General features: G+C 40.1%; 1 protein-coding gene across 5 annotated transcripts in view; it reads left to right on the plus strand.

Moving 5' to 3' along the window:
- CHRDL1 (chordin like 1) overlaps positions 1-12993 on the plus strand; it is a 156044-nt gene that overhangs the window by 125884 nt on the left and 17167 nt on the right. For 2 of the 5 annotated variants that reach the window (XM_066248873.1, XM_066248874.1), the window contains exons 8-9: positions 6198-6366; positions 9116-9310. In XM_066248873.1, the coding sequence (XP_066104970.1) occupies positions 6198-6366; positions 9116-9310 (364 nt within the window). Of the gene's footprint in view, positions 1-6197; positions 6367-9115; positions 9326-12993 lie in introns of all 5 variants that reach the window. The other 3 variants (XM_066248871.1, XM_066248872.1, XM_066248875.1) reach the window with 2 other exon arrangements.

Genomic DNA, 12993 nt, shown 5'->3' on the forward strand with positions numbered 1-12993 from the left:
TCCAGCTGAGTGAATGACCCCTTGCTCAAGCCAGCAACGTGGACTCAAGTCAGTGATCTTGGGCTTCAAACCAGTGACCTTTGGGCTCAAGGCAGCAACCATGGGTTATGTCTATGATCCCATGCTCAAGTCAGTGATCCCATGCTGAAGCTGGTGAGCCTCCACTCAAGCTGGCCACCTTGGGGTTTCGAACCTGAGTCCTCAGCATCCCAGTCCAATGCTTTATCCACTGCACCACCACCTGGTCAGGCTGAATTAGTTTTTTAATAAATAATATTTAAAGGATTTTCTAAAGCCCTAGAAATTAGTTTTCAACTTGGATACAAGGCAAGAATCTATGGAATTATAGGATAGACTTATAGTAAGGATGTGAAGAAGGTGTTGGTAGGAGACAAACTAAAATGACCATTACAAATATAACAGTGCTACTTAGCCCGCACTTTCCAGTCGTCACATATGCTCCTTCTGACTGACATGCTACCAGCATGCTAGCACCCTCAACCTTCATTTACTGTATCGGGAATTCTCTGTTTCTCTCAGCCCAAATTTTTGGTAGTAGTAGGAAGTTGAGAACAGCTGAATTAGTGGCTGTCACCAAGATGTTATTCTTCATTCTTAAACAAATTTATGTCTCAGTCACTTTGAGTTGTGTGCCTTAATCTGGGTGCCTTAGCTTCCAGTGCTAAACCCTGTGGCCACCTCAGCAATCTTGTTGGTAATGTCATTAATTAAACTTTCTTCTTGACTTCATCTTATGCTGCCCCCAACTCCATCCCTTGTCTTTAAGCCTCATTATTATTCCAAAACTGCTGGTGATAGACCTGGACTTAATCCAGTATGCCCTGTAGTAAAAGAGGTTAGGTACAGCATGCAGGGCCTCGAAATGGTTTTGATTTTCAATAGAGTTCAAGACCAAGAAAGAAAAAAAAGGGGAGAAAAAAACTCATAGACACGCACAACAATGTGATGATTGCTGGGGGGAGTGAGGGTAGATGGAGGAGGTGGTGGAGGAGAGTATAGCGGATATAAATAGTGATGGTTGGAGGAGGTGGTGGAGGAGAGTATAGCGGATATAAATAGTGATGGTTGGAGATTTGACTTAGGGTGGTAAACACATAACACAATGTACAGATAATGTGTTGTGGAACTGTGTACCTGAAACCTGTATAATTTTGTTAACGAGTGTCACCCCAATGAATTCAGCAAGAGGGGGAAAAAAGGCCTATCTCTAAAAACAAAAATTTGGGCCTGGTAGACCAAAATGTCCAGATAGTCCCACTTTGTTATAAATACATATTTTCTTTGTTCTGAAAGATATAGATATTTGGTATATGATTTGAATAATAGATAGCATCTATAATAATGGAAAAGTATGTACCTGGCACATAGTAGGCACCCAATAAATACCTGTTAAATGAATGGGTGTGAAAGTTGGAGTGAAATGTGTGTGTGTTGGGACAGATGGAAGCTTTTTATTAATATCAATGTATAAGAATTTGTTCCAAATCAGACAGAAATTCTTGAAATATATTATTTGTTCTTTACCAGTCAAAAATTAGAAGGTAGATGATTCCCTTCTGAATACACTTTGCAGCCCAACTTTCTGAATGGGAGAACAAAGAGACTTAACAACACACTTCTAATTTATCAACTGTTTCTTTAGTAGACTGTATTCATTTAGAGGAAACCCTCAAAGTCCCAATTCAACAGAAATACAGCTGATTGTTTTATTTTGCCAGGTTGGCTGAAAATCGTTACTTTACCAAGTTTAATGAAGTACACAGGAAGGAGAACAAGTGGTTCAATTATTACCCCTTTGTAAAAACTTAAACCAGTTTCTGTTTGATTTCTGGATCATAATTTCACATGAACGGGTCTTAGTATCACGAGGGGAGAGGGGGTGTGTGTGGAAAGGAGAGTGCAGAGTGGAGAGCCAAACTATTGTTTTGGATAACAGCCAAACTCTGATTTGCCCCCAATATATTACTCATAGATTTACCATTAGAAGAGTGTAAGAGTTTGAGGTAGGAACAATATGAAACATAAAAATTCATGTCTCACTTACATTGTCAGACCAATGGAAGAAAACTGGCCTAGGTATCTCCCAGACAGAGAAAGTCCTGGTTACAAGTAACAGAGATATAATGTGATCATAACTATGTGGATTTAGAACATTTTATGAAGGCATTTTAAAATTAATGTTTTTATTTTGCCATAACTCTAGATTCACTTGCAATTATAAGAGACAACCCAGAGAGAGTATGTGTGACCTTTACACAGTTTCCCTCAATGGTAACGTCTTGTAAAACTCTAGTACACGATCATAATCATAAAGACCTGCTCCCTTTCAGAACCCTCAGAACTTATCTGTCTCCACCAGTAGAACTTTATATCTTAGACCTTACAACAAGTAAGGAAGAAATTCCTGGGGAACTTCTCCATTGGTGGGGATATTCTGACACCAGAAAAGAACTGTGTAAGAGCCACCTCAACAGTCTGAAATATTCAAGTCAATAAGTCAACTATTGAGCAGAATAAAACAAAGCATAAACTAATACAAAATAATATTGAAAGTAAACTATAATTGAAAAGTTTAAAGAGATTTTTAAATGGTTAAAAAGGGCATACCTGTATGGTCATTTGTACTTAATTCGTTATTTTATTTCATTTTTTTACTGAGGTAACATTACATAAATTTTAGGTGTACAACATTATAATTTGATAGCTGTAGGTGTTATAGTATGTTCACCACTAAAGTCTACTTTCTATTCATTACCATTTATTTGACCCTCTTTACCTAACTCTCCCTCCACCCACTACCCTTCCCCTCTGATAATCGTCATTCTCTTGTCTGTATGAGTTTGTTTTTCTTTTGTTTGTTCATTTGTTTGTTTCTGTTTTATTTTATATTCTACATATGCATTAAGTAATTTGGTTCTTGTCCATTTTGACCTACTCTCTCAAGCAGCCTACTCACAATTGGTTTGGAAGATAAGTTCCAATTTCACTTACAACTCCAAGGCATTAATGCTTTTTTCTCCTTTGCTGTAAGTTGCAAGATCAGAATGGCTCCTTGTATCTTTCATTTGTTTAGGGCAGCAACTCTACTTAAATCAAAATTACACATTGCCAGCCCCACTACTAGCCTAAAACAGAAGATCCTTTATGTCAGTGATTTTCAACCTTAGCTTCAAATTAGAGTCCCCTGAGGGATATATAAAAGTCCTGATGCCCAGGTCTTACCCCAGACCAATTCCATCAGACTCCCTGGGGGTGGCACTCAGGCATCAGTATTTTTACAGCTCTCCAGGTGATTGTGTATGTAGCCAAAGTGGAAACCAATAGCATGTGTGGTTGTGAACACTGTAGCAGACTTCTATATCAGAAAACAACTTTTCTTCAGAGAAGCTTTTAGCTAAATATTTGTAGACCACTGAGCTTGATCTGACATTATGTCTCCCACCTTCTCCTCTTCTTCCTCTTTGTCCTCCTGTATGTCTTCCTCTCTCTCTCTCTTCACTCCCACTCTTCTGCCAGCTACAAACTCTCAACCTTCATCATCACCCTGAAGAAAAAACCCTCTCTTCCTTGGGCTCAGTTTCTCTCTCTGTAAAACAAAAGACTTACATAAGATGAGGTCTGGGGAGCTAACAGTTTCTGACCAAAATCCCTGAGATTTTAGCATTTCTTTGTGTGACAGAGACAGAGAGAGACAAAGAAAGGGACAGACAGACAGGAAGGGAGAAACATGAGGAGCATCAATTATTTGTTGGGGTACTTTAGTTGTTCATTGATTGCTTTCTCATATGTACCTTGACCAGGGGGCTACAGCAGAGCCAGTGACCCTTTGCTCAAGCTGGTGACCTTGGGCTTGAGTTGGTGAGCCTTGCTCAAACCATATGAGCCCATGCTTAAACCAGATAAGCGCACGCTCAAGCTGGCGACCTCAGAGTTTTGAACCTGGGTCCTCTGCATCCCAGCCTGATGTTCTATCTACTGTGCTACCGCCTGGTCAGGCTTAGCATTTGTTTTGTCTTGAGTCAATTTTCTACCCTTATCATATGTCTGGGTCTGAGTCCCTGGTACCAAAGAACAGTTTTTCTTTTTGCACTAATCTCATGAATCAAAGAATTTCTTGTACTTGCAGTTTATCCTGGGTCAGCGACCTTCCCTCTCAAATTCTAGTTTTGTCTAGCTTACTCCTTTTAGCACCAGTAGGACACCCACAATCAGAATTTCCTCTCAATGTTCCTTTGGCAAAATGGTGCCAAACTCCAAGAAGGACAGAACTATTTATAATGGCCTTTGTGAAATGTGAGTGATTATGGCAGAAAAAAGAGATAAGAGCCATTGAGGGAATGAAAAAGACTTGCACTGAGAATCCTGTCTGTGTGCATGAAAATAAATGATGCAAACACTTACTTATGTGCATTTTTACAGCAGTGCACCATGATGGGCTCTTGTTAAATAGGGAAAATAATTTTCTCTCTCTCGTATTCTAGCTTCTGTTCACTCTCTGCTTCTACCACCAAAGTCTCCTCCCCCCAGAAAAGAGTAATAATAATTCCCAAAGCTGAATTTGCAACATATGTGCGTATGGAACATAACTGCATCAAATGTTTTATGGGCCCCTGGCCAGTTGGCTCAGTGACAGAGTGTTGGCCCAGCGTGTGGATGTCTCGGGTTCGATTCCCTGTCAGGGCAGAGAGAAGAAGTGCCCATTTGCTTCTCCACCCCTCCCCCTATTGCTTCTCTCTCTCTTTCTCTCATTCTAACTCTCTCTCTCTATCTCTCTTTCTTTCTCTCATTCTAACTCTCTCTCCTCTCTAAAATGAATAAATAAATAAAATTTTTTTTAAAAAAATCCTCAAATGCTTCCACACCCTTACCTCTGTTGCCTACAAAATAAAGTACTCACCCCTTAGCCCAGGGGTCGGAAACCTATGGCTCGCAAGCCAGATGTGGCTCTTTTGATGGCTGCATCTGGCTCGTAGACAAATCTTTAATAAAAAAAAAATAATAACATTAAAAATATAAAACATTCTCATGTATTACAATCCTCCTACTGCTCAGCTCATGTTCATTGTTGCAGGTGGCTGGAGCCAATCACAGCTGTCCTCCGGGACAACACCAAATTTTTATTGGATAATGCATAACATACGTGGGTCGTTGTATGGCTGTCATGGAATTACATTTTAAAATATGTGGTGTTCATGGCTCTCTCAGCCAAAAAGGTTCCTGACCCCTGCCTTAGCCTATCATTAAAAGTCCTCCAGCCTGACCAGGTGGTGCGCAGTGGATAGAGCATCAGACTGGGATCCAGAGGACCCCGGTTCAAGACCCCGAGGTCTCCAGCTTGAGTGCAGGCTCATCTGGTGTGATCAAAGCTCACCAGCTTGGATTCAAGGTTGCTGGCTTGAGCAAGGGGTAACTCAGTCTGCTGAAGGTCCACAGTCAAGGCAAATATGAGAAAACAATCAATGAACAACTAAGGTGTCGCAACAAAAAACTGATGATAGATGCTTTTCATCTCTCTCTGTTCCTGTCTATCTGTCCCTATCTATCCCTCTCTCTGACTCTCGCTCTTTCTCTGTAAAAAAAAAAAAAAAAAAAAAAAAAGTCCTCCATTATCTGGTGCCAACCTACTTTCGGAATGTTATCCTTCAAGTGTTCCCTTTTATGGACTCTGTGGTCTTGTGCTGCACCTTCTCAACTTGGAAACCTCTGCCTGGAATACTCACCAATTCTGCCTCAAAAAGTCTATCCACCCTTCATGGCCCAGCTCACAAATCCTCCCCAAAGAGAAGCTCTCTTTCTTGTCTTATTCTGCACAGTATTTTATACTTCTGTCGCCTCTGTCGCATACTGCCTTCTGTTGCAGACTGCTACCTTAACTCTTAAACCTAAATATGAGAGTCTTGGAAGCAGGAAGGACACTTCTCTTTTTAGCTGTTTGCTCCTTCAGAAGATTGTAGGTGAATCTAATCCAATCTTCTATAAGAAGAGAAAAAAATTCTCAGCATGTTTTCAGGGTCACTTTACTTTACATCCCTATTTCTCTGTTGGTGTGGGTGGACATGCAGTTCAGATCAGAGCTCATCAAAAAAATATTAAATACCTTATAATGTATTTAAGGCCATTTCTGCCTTTTCATTGGTGGATTTGGGGGACTAAATTTGTCCTTGTCATTTTTCCAGAGACATTCTTATCACCGCTCTCACTATGATCCTCTGCCAAGCCGACAGGCTGGAGGTCTTCCCCGCTTTCCTGGGGCCAGAAGTCACCGGGGAGCTCTTATGGATTCCCAGCAAGCTTCTGGCACCATTGTGCAGATTGTTATCAATAACAAGCACAAGCATGGACAAGGTAAGTGTCGTATTCCTTTTGTACTGCATCCACATCATGGCTTTGGCAGCCCTAGTCTTTTGAGGGTTCAAGCTGGGAAAGGACCCTATGCATATAAGATATTCACATGAGAATCACTAACTATGAAGTCTACATATTGAGTATGGACAAGTGACTCCAGAGGACACTTAGGATTTCCCTAAATACAGCCCAAATTGCATAGCTAGTATTTCAAGTGTATTTGTCTTTATTTAGAACAAAGGGCAAGAAAGCAATGAACCTAATGTAGCCCTCAGCATTTTTTTCGGTTGCCCCTGAGGATTCAATTATATTTGGGAAAGTTCATTGGGCCTTTAACAGAATGAAAGGTTGTTCATTTTCTAGTAGGGGACCCAATATTCAGAGGTACTCAGTGCCAAATGCTTTTGAAGCTCTTATCCTTAAAATAGCAAGTCTCTCACCTTAGTGTACTCCAGAGCCTTAAGGCTCTTGAGAAAGATACATTTCCCAGGCCAAACGCTCAGAAATTCCACGTCATATGAGGAGATTGTCCTTAGGAATGAGTAATTCAGTGAGAAAAATCCAGAAACCTCTTGGCTCAGGACCAGGAAGACTGATCAGGTTTGTACCCACATGCAGCCCACTCAGCCGGCCAGCTGGCTGCAGCAGGCATGCACACACATCCAAGGCCCCTTCCTCCCTGCACAGTCCTCCAGCCTCCACACCCCCAGTAGCGGGGGTGGGAGGAGGAGGAATTAAATCAAACAATTGACTGCTTCTTATGTTTTTAGGCATTGTGTCAACCACTCTTCAGAGCAAGAGCTCAGCTGGTTGCTTTTTATGAAACCATAAACATGTTTTGTTTCCTAAAGGAAAACCAAATCAAAGGCATTTCTCTGAATGGGTTAAAAGTAATAAATTAGTAAACCAAATGTTTGAATAACATGGGTGAAAAACAATCTGTTACAAAGAACTCACTATAAATCTCAACAAAGCTAGTCAAGCCAAATCTAGTTGATCACATCTGTTACTAGTTAGATATAAATTTCAGATTACAGATAAAAATATCAAATTGCTTTAGAAACTAATAGGCTTAAAATAAGAACTTTCGAATGAAAACTCTTAAGTAAAAATGGTGATGTATTAGAAGAATTGGAAATATTTACTACTGATCTGGGTTTGAGTTGAAATTTATTATTTTTAAATTCTAAGGCATTTTGATAGGAATTTATGGAATGAGGAGAAGCAATTAGGTAAAAATGCAGTTTGATTTTCAATAATAAAATGCCTCCAATAGATTCCATTTGCTCTGAAATTATTTCACAGTCTTAAAATATGTGTGAAGAAATAGACTTTGAAAATTCTAAATTCCAGAATTTCTACAGGCTCATCCTTTGACTTTCTCCATGTCCTACAAAATCCCCAGCTGGTTCACATTTATTCATTGCCCCCATCAATTTGGTTGCAGCAGTTCTTTCCTGACGTTTCCATTATAGTTCACTAAAGAATCACTTGTCCCTACTCCTAATTCCCAATGCCTTAGATAGATGCATTCAAAATTATTTTGAGGATTTGTTGGTGTAGAGAAGGTTGTGTTTTTCGCTAAAGAATTAACCTCACCCTATTGCAGTTCAGATTATAGGCTCTCATTCAGTCCAGATTATTTCCTTGGTTCAAACATTTAGGGGAGAGAGAACCTAGCTATGTAACACTGGAGGTCTTGCCTGTTGTTTTTGTTTGTTTGTTTGCTTTGTTTTGTTTTTAGCTCTCCTGCTAAATATATGCTCCTCTGAGATACAAGTACTTACTCTCTTGGTAGAGTCAAATAGGAGAAGCAGCAGGACTCTACCATTTCGAACTTGAGTCCAGCCTACATTTTCTTAAAGCAGAGAGTGTTCCCACTTGATTGCATTGCCTAGAAGAGAGTGTCACTGTCTGTGGAGGAGAGAGAGAGGTGAGGGCAGGAAAGACAAACATATCTTTCCTATCTTGTCATGTGATTCCATCCACAGCCCTGAGCCTCACAGTTCATATATCAAGTCCCTATTGTCTCTTACGGTAATGTTGGGGACTTCTCTGATTTTGGTTCTTAGTTTCTTGGAAATATTTATGTAAATTGACCTGTTAGAGTGCCTAGTACTCTAGCAGCTCTTGCAAAGTACAGGAAAAGGCAGCCAACATTATCCATGTTTCCTAATGTGACCCAGTGGACTTGATGAGAAAGAAATAGCCCAATGATTCATCCTTCTGAGGCCACTGTCTTGCAGCCAAATCAGTCAGTTCCTAGAAACGCCCCAAGTGGGGCTATTTCTCCCACCCTAGCCCTGCCTTAAGTGATACATCCCACCCTAGAGATGTTGTTGATCGGGATGCCGACAGGTCTCCCCGGGTATGATGAGGTGATGGTAAGAATAAGAAACACACCCAGTCCAAGTCATGGCTTGAAATCTCCAAAATGTCTCAGCACTTTCAAAAAGGGAGACAACTCATTCTCAGACCTCCACATTCACAGTCATGCACTTTGTGAAATATTTATTTATTGACTTCCAGGCACTTATGAGCATCCAGAGGCTACTGCTGAAGAACCTGAATAGTTGCTGATAGTAAAACAAGGCCCAAGATGTAGTTTTAGTTAGAAGAGGCTACCCTGTAAATGTATCTCCATGGCCATATAAAGCATAAAGGATACTTGATGTCTTGATGGTTTCTGAGCACAGGGGCCCATTTTAGCTCCTTAGCCTTTAATTTCCAGTATTGTGTTCTTTTCCAGTTTGTGTTTCCAATGGAAAGACCTATTCTCATGGAGAATCCTGGCACCCTAACCTCCGGGCATTTGGCATTGTAGAGTGTGTCCTGTGTACTTGTAATGTCACCAAACAAGAGTGTAAGAAAATTCACTGCCCCAACAGATACCCCTGCAAGTACCCTCAAAAAATAGATGGAAAATGCTGCAAGGTGTGTCCAGGTAAAAAGGCAAAAGGTGCGTTGGTTGGAAGCCCCGCCTTTGGTTGACTGGTCCTCACATAGTCCTTTTCAGTGTGCTGTGAGCATAGGAACATTATCATCCTGCCGTAGCATTGTAATGATAGTAGTTCTACTAATAATAAACTTCATCCTCTCATCTCTTGAAGTATTGGGAAGAAGATTACTTAGAAGAAATGCACAACTAAGAATTAGACTGGATTTTTTTTGTGTCAGCCATACCTTTGACTCCATGTAGCCCTGAGTGCTAAACTTTAGCCATGGTTTTATAAATAGTAGAGAAATTTTGTTATGATGATGATTAGGAAAAACAGTAGAATATTTCGTTTATATTACTATTTAACTCATCAAAGCACAATCACATGAATATTCCTTTTTCTTTTACAGAGACAGAGAGAGAGTCAGAGACAGGAACACATAGGGACAGACAGACATGAATGGAGAGAGATGAAAAGCATCAATCATCAGTTTTTCGTTGTGACACCTTAGTTGTTCATTGATTGCTTTCTCATATGTGCCTTGACCATGGGCCTTCAGCAGACTGAGTAACCCCTTGCTCAAGCCAGCGACCTTAAGTCCAAGCTGGTGAGCTTTGCTCAAACCAGATAAGCCCGTACTCCAGCTGGTGACCTCGGGGTCTCGAACCTGGGTCCTCCGCATCCCAGTCTGGTGCTCTATCCACTGTGCCACCGCCTGGTCAGGCCACATGAACATTCTTTTGAGATAGAACAAGAGGCAGGTGAGGTGTAGTGGAAGGAGAGTAGGTTCTGTTCCTAATCTAAGTTGCTATGCAACCCTGGAAATGTATGCAATCTGCTCTGGGCCTCATCATCCTCATCTGTACAGTGAAAACCTTGAAACAGTTGACCTCCAAGATCCCTACCAAGATTAAAATTCTATCATATTATTTCCCTTTTAAAGGTAAGGAAACTGAGTTGTATAAGTAGTGACTTTCCCAAAGTCACACATAGAGATAATAAATCTAAGACCTGGAAGCCAGATCACCTATATACCATTGTCTTTTCCAGGCCATAAGAAAATATAAACTGATTAAAAATAGCAAATTAATTTTTAAATAATGGTTTTAACACATGAGCTAGATTAAAATATAGTTTGTAGTATTGGGGTTGACATAGTATGGGGTTGGTAATCAAATATTCTAGGCCTGGCTCTGCCACTGGTTGCCTGTGTGACCTGGACCAAGTCACTTCACCTCTCTGAGTCTTTTTTTCTCTCTCTCTCTGAAAAATGAGAGGGTTAGAATAGATTATTTCTTAGGGTTCTTCTAGCTTCAAGGACATGAACTTATCATTTTTTTATGCCTATATGCAAAGCAATTTGCAGTTGAGAAGCCAAACATTTTACATGTAGGCAGACAGCTAATTTTTTTCCCTTCAACTTAGGCAATTCCTCATGAGTATCAGGTAACAATGACCTAATCAATGTATATTTTTGAGCATTTTTATTTAAGCCAATGGTTGGTTCCCAAAGTGGTCTACACATTGTAATCCTCTGGAGAGCTTCTAACATTACCTGTGGCTGATCCTTAGAGATCATGATTTAATTAATATGAGGTATGGTCTGGATTTTGGAAGTTTTAAAAGATCTCCAGATGGTATTAATTTGCATACAAGTTTGGGAAACCCTGCTGTAGGCTCAGGTTAGTTTATGGTCTTGATATTCAAAGTGTGGTTTGTGGACCAGCAACACTAGGGAGCTAGTTAGAAATGCAGACTATTGGGCTCCACCCTAGGCCTACTGCATCAAAATCTGTATTTTTAACAAGACTCCTCGGTTGATTCCAGTACACATTGAATTTTGAAAAGCATTTATTAATGGCACAAATTAAATATTTCTTAATGTAACTACCTTCATCTTCCAACCAGGTGTGGATGTGTGCATAGGAAGGACAGATGCTATCTGATCTGGATTTGGGGGTTGGGCTATTAAAATTGGTGAAAAAAGTACTCATTGGGGTAATGAGAAAACACATTCTGATGTCGATGTGAACATGGGTGCCACCCAACCACAATGGCCTATGGTGACTTTCAAGTCTATGATCTCACTGCATCCTCAAACATTTTAGTGTTACTTAGGAGCTATTCTACCAACAGTTTTCTCTTTGGTCAAGGCTCTAATGCCTGTAGTCATATAAGTAATACAGCATGATAATTTCAGATTAAACCAATAGCTACCTAAACTACTCCAGGTAAGATAAAGCATCCCACTATATGATATTCCAATTTGAATCTCAGACCTTGAGACCAAGTCCCATTTCATTGCATACTCAGGATTTTATTGATGCAGGTGTTTCAAATAAGAAGGTAGTGAACCAAAAAGGTGTGAGTGCAGACACAGAACAGGCACTGCCTTTTAAATAATTGCCTCTCAGATTGGTAATATTTCTAGAACCTTGCTTTCCATACTCTTTGGCTAAGCAATTTCATTCCTAAGAATCCTAAAAAAATAATGAGACATACACAGATATACAAGCAAGGATTTTTGCTGCAGTGCTGTTTAAAATAGTAAAACATTGTAAACAATTTGAAATTCTGCCAATATGGTGATAAAGAATATATGGTGTATCTACACTTTGACATAGTACACAACCATGAAAAATCATTGTAGATAAAGATTAAATGGCACAGAAGGACTTTGCAATATATTTGTTAAGTACAAAGGGCAAGTTACAAAACTGCATGTATAATATGAGCCCATTTTATGTGTTAAAGAAAGTGTTCATAATATACTTGAAAAAATGACTGGAAGGGTGTATGGTAGAATATTAATGGTAACTATCTTAAGGTGACTGAATTATGGGTAATCTTATTTTCTTATTCTTTTGTTTTGTAGTGAAAGGAGGGGAGGTAGAGAGACAAATTCCACATGCACCCCAACCAGGATCCACTGGAAAACCCACCAGGGGGAAGTGCTTTGCCTATCTGTGGCCATTGCTCTGTAGCTCAGCAACGCGGCCATTTTTTTTTATTGCCTGAGGTGAAGGCCACAGAACTATCCTCAGTGCCAGAGGCCAACTTGCTTGAACCAATCAAGCCATGGCTCTGAGAGAGGAAGAGAGAGTGATAGAGAGAGAGAGAAGGAAATGGGAGGGGTGGAGAAGCAGATGGTTGCTTCTCCTGTGTGCCCTGACCAGGAATCAAACCCCAGGCATCCACTTGCCAGGCCAATGCTCTACCACTAAGCCAACTGGCCAAGGCCTATTTTCTTCTTTTTGTTTATCTCTATTGCCAAAAATTTCAATGTATATTAATTTTGTAATTAAAAAACATAATTAAATGTATTATTTTAAAAACTGCCCTGCAAAATTCCAGTTGGCAATATATCAAAGATTCTGATTGACTAAACCGCTTTCTCTGAAAAAACCTAGAGGACTTATTGAGCAACATGGGAGAGTGTCCCATTCTGTGTACCTGTCAGTGAGCCAGACATTAGTATCTGCATATTAATGACTCCTGGTAGTCACGTTGCCAAACATGAGTCACCCTCCAGAGGCCAGAGCACCAGCTTCAGGTACTCAGCAACTTCAGAGTATCAAAGTTCATACATTCAATCTGGAAATATATATTCTGTGCCTACCTTATGCAAGACACTGTTGTAGACATTAAGACTAGATAGATGAATAAGACAGACAAAGGCTAGTTGCTG

Source organism: Saccopteryx bilineata, chromosome X (genome assembly GCF_036850765.1).
Source record: "Saccopteryx bilineata isolate mSacBil1 chromosome X, mSacBil1_pri_phased_curated, whole genome shotgun sequence".
Lineage (NCBI taxonomy): Eukaryota > Metazoa > Chordata > Mammalia > Chiroptera > Emballonuridae > Saccopteryx > Saccopteryx bilineata.